Source organism: Trichosurus vulpecula, chromosome 1 (assembly GCF_011100635.1).
Source record: "Trichosurus vulpecula isolate mTriVul1 chromosome 1, mTriVul1.pri, whole genome shotgun sequence".
Taxonomy (NCBI): domain Eukaryota; kingdom Metazoa; phylum Chordata; class Mammalia; order Diprotodontia; family Phalangeridae; genus Trichosurus; species Trichosurus vulpecula.
In genome coordinates, this window is record NC_050573.1 from 75,910,311 (window position 1) to 75,918,366 (window position 8,056).

The 8,056-nt window shown below is 54.7% G+C and overlaps 1 protein-coding gene across 1 annotated transcript; it reads left to right on the plus strand.

Moving 5' to 3' along the window:
* Window positions 1–5,568: 5,568 nt before the first annotated feature.
* On the plus strand, window positions 5,569–7,731 carry RTBDN (retbindin). Its single transcript, XM_036754161.1, has 4 exons — window positions 5,569–5,618; window positions 6,061–6,189; window positions 6,981–7,077; window positions 7,471–7,731. Exons 1-4 carry the CDS (start codon window positions 5,569–5,571, stop codon window positions 7,729–7,731), a joined length of 537 nt encoding a protein of 178 aa, XP_036610056.1.
* The last annotated feature ends 325 nt before the right edge of the window (window positions 7,732–8,056 follow it).

The window sequence follows — 8,056 nt, forward strand, 5'->3', positions numbered from 1 at the left end:
AGTATCTCTTCTTTCCGCTAGAAGGTGACTGGGTGGAGAAATGGTGAAAGGAGAGACATTAGAGGATGGAGGCTACACCCCAGAAGCCTGACCTGCTCCTCAAACTCTAATGCCTTGCGAATGGTGGACCTAAATTCCCCTTCCTCGATTTGGAGAGGAGGTGACTGTGTAGAGGGGATAAGGAGTGCACGCGGTTTGCATCCCTTCCTGGATTTGAGGGAAGCAATGCCAAAATAGGGATACAAAAGTATCATTCTGCCTTAATTCTTAAAAGTCCGGCTATCCTCACTCTTCTGTAGGGATGACTGAGTCGGGAAGGATCACACAGTTCATGTTTGTTCTCCCACTCCAACCAGTGAACTATGAAGTCAGGGGCCAAAGACCTGAGCTCACTGCTATCCCTCTGGCTCCAGTCTACTCCATTCCTTCTTTCTGAGCCTCAGTTTCCCTGTTCTTAGTGGGCAGCCCGCCCCCCCTCGCGCGTGCGCAGCTCGACCTCGAGACTCCCGCGACAGCGAGGAGCTAAAATTCGCTGCCGCCCACCGGCCAGCTGGCCGGGCCGGGGCGGGGGGGTGGGAAGCGGGGAGAAAGGAGCGGTGATGGATGTTGCTCGGGGTCTCCTGTCCTCTCCTGGTATGGGGAGTGGGAGGGGGAGCTAATGGTTAGTTCGGACTCCCCAGACCCGGCTCTTGAATGGGTCGGTGATCCTTCAGCTTAGCCCGAACCCAAGCACAAACATGTTTACCGCCGTGTAGACCGAGGCGCGGCTAGGGTGGCCCCGAGGGCCTCAGGGAAGAAAGGGGGAGGGGTTCCCTAGGGCCATAACTTTCCATTCTTCTCCTCCCACTTAGCTCAACGGAGTCTGAGAGCTGGCTCTGTACCCCCAGGAACTATCCTAGACCCTTCCTCTAGGAAGAACCCGGGAATCTGGCCAGTTCCCTTCGGGATCCAGGGACCTGCTATCCTTGCCCTAGTGCCTCTACAGGATCTGGAACCCCAGCGTGACCCCAGGCCAGGCCCTGGCCCTCCTTCTGTTCCACCCTTACCTGGGCCCTCAGTTTCCCCGGCTGGGAGTAGGGCAGAGCCCTGGCTGGAGGGGCGGAGGCGGCTCCGCGGACCTTCCCGCGGCTCCCAGCGCGGCAGGACGCAGGGCGGCGTTTTGGGCGGGTCATTGCCCTAATAACTAGCGGCAGCCCCAGCCCCAGATGTGTACCTCCAGTCTAAGCCCCTGTGCCGAAGCCTCGGTGGACCCAAGCCTGGGAGGGGCTCAAGCTAGAGCTGAAGCTGGGAAACAGGGAGCCAGGGACGTGGAGAATGTGAATCTGCGGCTGTGGCCAAGCTATTTGCCGGGGTCGCAGGGGGCTGCGTTATGGCTTGGCCATTAGCTTAATGACTAGGAGACTGCCCCAACTCTAGATCCTGTCCTGTATTCCTAACCGGACAACCCTCCCAAGGAACCGAGAAGCATCCTGGTACCCAACCACAGCCCCTCACTGTCCCCTACCCCAAACCTAGCCCGAATTCCACATCCTCTGTTCTAGGGTCCCTGTTTCAGTAGTGTCGGCCCCAGTTCCATTCTCAGTTCTTCATCCCTGGTCTCCGAACCAGCCCATGGCTTGCTCCGCACCCACAGACCCGCAACCCCAGCGGACCTAGCCCCGGCAGGGGCCCGGATCGGGGCTGGGAAACGAATAGCCTAGTCTGGAGCTTTGGGAATGCGGGGCAGTGGATGCGGGGCCAGGATGTGGGAGAAATGAAGAGGTCTACGAGGCTGGAGATCAGGGAATGCGGGGTTGGATCAGGGCCGGGGAATGCGGAGCCAGTGCTCTGGTGATGCTGGGCCAGTGTACCTGAAGCCTCCGGCGCCGGATGATGCCGGAATCGTCCATGGCGGCGGCGGCGGCGGCAGCAGTAGCAGCGGCAGCGGCGGCGGCGGGAGAGGGAGCGGCTGCTCTCCGGCCCCCTGTGAGGGGGGGGGGGGGAAGGGAGGAGCCGAGGCGGCGGGAGAAGGTGGGGGGGCGGGGGCGGAGCCATGAGGGGCGGCCTGAACAGTCACTGCGTCTGGGAGCTGTAGCCGCAGCCACGGCCACCAAAAGAGACACCTCAACCTAGACAGACACGGTCCCCTCACAAAGACATGATCCCCTAGCCACAGAAAAAGAATCCCCCTGATAAAGGTCTAAAGATGTTTTCACACAGACCTCTCCTATGGAGAAACCCTCTCTCTCCCCCTATAGTGGCATCACCCCCCACTAAAAAAAAAGAATACTCCGTTTCAGAAACACAGACTCCCTTACAGAGACACCCACCCCCACTCCACACCCAAGGGATTAGTGTGAGTTGGGCGTAGCCCCTGCCAGGGCCAGCAAAGAGCAGGATTTATAGGTCATATTAGGATCCAGCTGGGGGAGATGGAGGAGAGAGTAAACAGCCTTCGAAATACACACACACACACACACACACACACACACAAGTCCATCCATTCCCTTGCCTGTGGTACTCCTGTTGTTTCTCCTGGTGCATATTAAAGGGTCTTTTTCCTGCTCTTTTCCCACAAACTTAGGAAATCCTTTCCACAGCCCAGCCACCTTTGGGCAGGCCTTGGTCCCCAAGGGAAGGTGGGCAAAGGCCCAAATCCTTCTTCCCTGGGGTGGACAGGACAACCTCATCCTCTTCCTCCCTCTCCTCTTCCCTCTCTCTTCCCCATTGGGTTTCCTTTATTTCCATTTTTAGGACCCCAGCTTTTTGTTCTCAGCTAATGGAGTCTCAGGACCAGAGCCAACAAGCCAACAAGAAGAACATGTGTGAAGACTGGACTCCCTGGGCCCCTGCAGAGTGGACTGAGAAAGGAGCTGAGCTGGTCTCAGGAATTCTGTCTTCCATCAGACCAACACAAGGACAGGTCCCCAGGGGAAGTGACACTCCTGACCCTAGAAACTGGAATTGTCAGAGACTGGGGTCACCTTGTACACCAACGCCACCTGCCGGCCAGTCCTGAGGCTACTGAGGGGGTCTGGAAAGGATTGGAGGAAGTGCCTCTATCTCTCTCTTTCCTCCTTCTGTCTGTCTCTCTGGGTGTCTCTCCCTATTCCTCTGAATCTTTTAGTACCAACAAGTAGGTTCCTCGCTATCTCACTATATGTCTCCCTCTGCATCTTTCCCTCTATCTGACTCTCCTGTTGTATCTGTCTCCACCTTTTCCTCACTCTTTCTTCTGTGTTTCTCGGTGTATCTCTCTCTCTGTAACTTTGTTTCTGTCGGTCCTGCCCTCTCCTAGGTCTCCTTGTCGCTCTCCGCGGTGCTGATCTCACCCAATGCCGTTCGCCCCAGAACTAGGAAATCAGATTTCCCAGCTAAGGCTGGGTGTGGAGCTGGTGTGAAACATCGGCTCTGCTGCCAGAGCCCGAGACAGTCTAGGCACCTGGATCCTTCTCCTGGTTTGACAAATGGGGCAGAGGGCGTCTCTCGGATATCTTATTTAAACTAGTTATTCTTCTGCTATCTCATCCCACACTCATTTGAGAGCTCTCAGATGCTCTTGCTTCCAGCTCCTCCCTCACCTCCACGACTTGGAGATAATAGAATAGTCAGACAGGAGAATGTATGGAGCTGGAAGGCAGAAGCACAAACTCCTGCCCCCATGATGCTCCCTGTAGCCTCCAACACAGAGAACACATAAGAAACTGTCACAGATATCTACTACACAAGATACACACTCAGTTACACCCCCTCTACAATACACTATAGTAAGCTCTTACAGACACTGACATCCACGTACAGCAACTTAGGAGATACTTTTCCCATTTCCCTCCCCCGTCTTCACTAATGATGACAAAGATCAGGTGTGGCCCACATCCTGTCCCCTACCAAGAGAGAGGGAGAGGGAGAGAGAGAGAGAGAGAGAGAGAGAGAGAGAGAGAGAGAGAGAGATCCAGGCTTACACAGACACATTTTAAAATCCAGTCACTCTGTTCACTTTGTTTACTTCTCCAAACCACTCTAAACAATCCCTGTAAACCAGCCTCCTCGGCTGTGAGGGCGGCGCCTTGTCGGCTTCTGCCCCGCCCTAACCTCTTTCATCTCCCTGCCCTCCCCGCCCCATCCCACCTGGTCCCTCCTTCTCCCCCATCGGCTCCTCCCTCCCTTCCCGGGTCCTGCAGCCCTCACTAAGTCGACCGTAAGAGAAGCAGGGAGCAACGAACTTCGGACAGTGCTACCTGGAGAGGTTGGAGCCAGGTAAAATCCCACCGGCCCAGGGCCTTGGGGGCTGGAGGAAGCAGGAAACATGTTGCCGCCCTTCCTTCACGCCCTCTTTGGCATCGAAACTTTCAGGAGCCCCGGGATTCCTTTGGAGGAGCAAATAGTTAGATTCCATGGAGTGGGGTTCCCCTGGAGTTCGCTAACCCAGACTCTGAAACCTGAGCCCTAAATGAGCCAGGCAACTAGTTATAGGCAGAGATGGGACTCTCTTTGTGGCCACACGTGGACCAGACAGTGCTAAGGGCCGAGGGTGAGCAGCCACAGCTAAGCCGATTTGGCTCAGCAGAATGAGGGAGGGATTGGGGGGGGGGGGGTGTTGGGTGTTGGTAACCATGCCATGGCCCTTGTCAAGGTCACCAGCGCTTAGACCAAAGCAGACACCTGGATGAAGGTGCAGAGCTGATGCATCTGGGAATCAGGAAGCTGGCGTCCTGCTTGTAGTATGGGACTGGGAGGAGGTACCCCACGGTCCCTGGTGGAAGGAATTGAGAGTTGAAAATCGAGGATACCAAGGATGAGTTGGCAGCTTTTGCCAAGATAAGCTGTGTGCCCAGCCAAGACCTTATCTGACAGGCGGTGCTCCACCCCCACCCCCCAACTAGGCAGTACAATTCTGTGGACAGGGGTGGTAGGAAGGTAATGAGACAGGATAATGAGCCTGTTACCTCCAAAGGCACTATGAAGAAGGACTCCATGAAGGGACTCAGCTCAGTTTCTGATCCTCAGGTGGACATGAGAGGCAGTGTGGCTTGGGTCCTAGGCCTAGCCTGGGCCATGAGTCTGCGGGGGACCCAAGAGGTCTTAGGCCTGGCTGGAAATGACAGTGGTGCTGGTAGCCCCAGATGCCTGGGTTTGGGGCAAGCCAAGGAGGAGTCCAAGTTCAATGGAGTACCAGGTTGGTGCCGACTCCATTCTGCTGGTAAGTGATACCCCTCCCATTTCCAGTCTTCCTAGGCTAGACAGATGGTTTCCCCTCCTTTCGGACTTCCCATCTCCCTGAATTCATTCAAGAAAACCAGAGAGAGAGACAGACAGACAGACAGAGACAGGCAGACACGGGGGGGGGGGGGAAGAGAGAGAGAGAGAGAGAGAGAGAGAGAGAGAGACTCTGATTCAGGTCACCACTATCTTGTGCCCCACTCAGGGAGGCCCCAGCTGTATCCAGATATCCAGAGCCTCTCTCATAGGATCCCAAACTGAAGAATTTCAAGGGAGGGCAGACTCATCTGATGCCCTCCATCACATGCATCAAGCACCTCTTCCAGTGTAACTTACCCTTTCTCTTCCTTCCATTCAGGCTCCCCCATAATGGCAGGCATCTGCCTGATTTGGGATCGATGTGGGGGCTTGAGCCCCAGGTGAGTGCAGTCCTTCTATTCCCTCCACTGCTGGACCACCCTGGAATAGATTGGTAATTAATACACTAGAGGATTTGCATGTTTTTTATATGATTTGAAGACACTCTGGGACCTAGCCATAGAGACTCTCCATATCCCTTAAAATCTAACCTAGAAAAAATGTCTGGATTTTGCTTACTTCCTCCTCTGTACACCCTATGCCTCCTGCTTCCCTAGCCCAGCAGTTGTCTGTGGAGTCAGCTTTCTTTTTTTTCTTTCTTTGAGGCAATTGTGGTTAAGTGATTTGCTCAGGGTCACACAACTAGTAAGTGTCAGAGATCAGATTTGAACTAAGGTCCTCCTGATTCCAGGACAGGTGTTCTATCCACTACACCACCTAGTTACCCACTGTGGAGTTGGTTTTCTGAGGCTCCATATTCTACTCTCTCTTGGGCTCCTCCAGGTGTGAATCCTTCCTACAGAGTCTCTCCTATTTCCTCCACTGCTCACCACTGGCAGCTAACTGGACCCATCTGGAGAGGCATGGGAGTATCCAGGCCCTGCCGATCTGTGCTGCCTTCTGTGACCAGTGGTAAGACAGGGATAAGCTCAAGGATATGGGTAAGGACTTCAGAGGACTTACCTTAATGGAGAAGTGGTTCCTAGTGCAGTTTGGAGTCTGGGGCAATTCTAGGGAGGGACCTGACATGGGGAAAGGTGCAGGAATGAGTCAGTACTAAGGGTTAAGTAAGGAAGTAGACATTTCAATTAAGGTGCATTGAAGCTTCTATCTTCAAGTCCTTTCCTAGTCGTTCCTGATCAAGATGATGCTACTCATCTAGCTTCAGTAGAGGGTGAAGGAAGCTCAGACCCCAGTGGGTCATTCCATGTCGGGGCATGGTGATTAAATTCCAGAAGCAGGAAGGATTGGAGCACCTTCATGGTGGGGTATAGAGACCTGCCTAGCAGTATGTTGCCTGGGGAGATTGGTCTAGGGAGGCTGTGGGAAACAAAGTTGGATGAGTGGGACCACAAGGCAGAAAATTCTGAATACCTAGTTTAGAGCTAGTAACCATGCAATATTGACTAAAGGAAGAAAGAGTGTGGTCAGAGCCTGACTTCAGGACAGGATTCAGAAAGACAAAGAAAGATGGATGGATGCTGAGGAGAGGTTAGCTGTTCAATAGTCCAGGTGAGAGAAGGAAACAAGAGTCCAGGATTGGGAGTCAGAACATTGGTGCTCCACTCCGGGCTGCTCAGTTTTGACAGCTCAGATGAGGCCCTCTCTGCTCTGGGATGCGGAGATAAAGGTTGGGGCTAGACTACCTAAGTCCCTTCCGTTTCTGAAACCATGATTCCCTAGTCCTCTCTCTCCCTACTCAGGTTTTCAGCCTGCAGAGATGATCTGACCTGTGGTCGGAATTGGCTCTCCCAACTAGAAGGAGGGATCTGTGAGGGTGGTTGTCTCACCTTTGAACAGGTGAGAACCCACCCAAAGTCCAGTCCCAAGTGGCCACAGGTGCTGCCAGGTCACGTCCCCCCCCCCCCCACACTCTCCCATGGTCTTGACCAAGCCCTTTCACGTCCACACCTATCCTTCCTCCAAATATTGGCTAGGCCCTTTCTTGCTTGCTTTGGCTCTGGCCTAGTTCCCTTTATAGAGACACTAAATATGAACCTCATATCCTCTCTTGCCCCCATTCCATGTCTGGCATCACCCTATGAGTGGGGCCTTGCCTCCCAGGCTGTCCTAGAACCCACTTCATCAATGCCTCTGTCTCTTCTCGCCTTAGTCTCACCCTCCTACCATTAAGTGTAGCCCCACCCCTCTCATCCACTATGGACCCCGTTCTAACCTGGGCTGATCCTGCAGACCTTCCTGGACGCCAAAGACCTGTGTGGTTCTGCGCTGGGAGACTACCTGGCTGCTGCTCCTGCTCCCTGTCCCTGCCTTCAGCTCTCCATCTCTGACCCGCAGCCGCCTGACCCAGAGTCCTCATTCGGCATCGCCTGCCCAGCCTGGCCACTGCCCCGAACCCGAGGGCGCGAGAGCAACCGGCTCAAACGTGCGCTGCTCCTTCCGCCTGGGGAACTCGGCAGTGGCAGCGGCAGCGGCAGCGGCAGAGGCCCCTAGAGGGTGCGCTGTGCCCCGGGTGCGGGGAGCCAGGAGAGGAAGAAGGGGAGATTTAGGGTTGAGAGGTGGAAACCATGATAACCATTCAGCACGCGGGCGGAATCAGTGAGAAGTCTCCTCTCAACAGCTGTCCCTCCCCCAACTTCAGCTACAGGCTTCGCGACGCTGCGCCGCCAGATTTTGTTCTCAGACCCCAGAGTAAACAACCCAAGCAGTGGAATACGGCACTGACTCCTTGAATAAAATGCCCAGCTAAAGAGACCAAGACTCAGTTGTTACTTGGGGGGTGGGAATAGGGGTGGGGGTGCTTAGGAGGCATTATGGT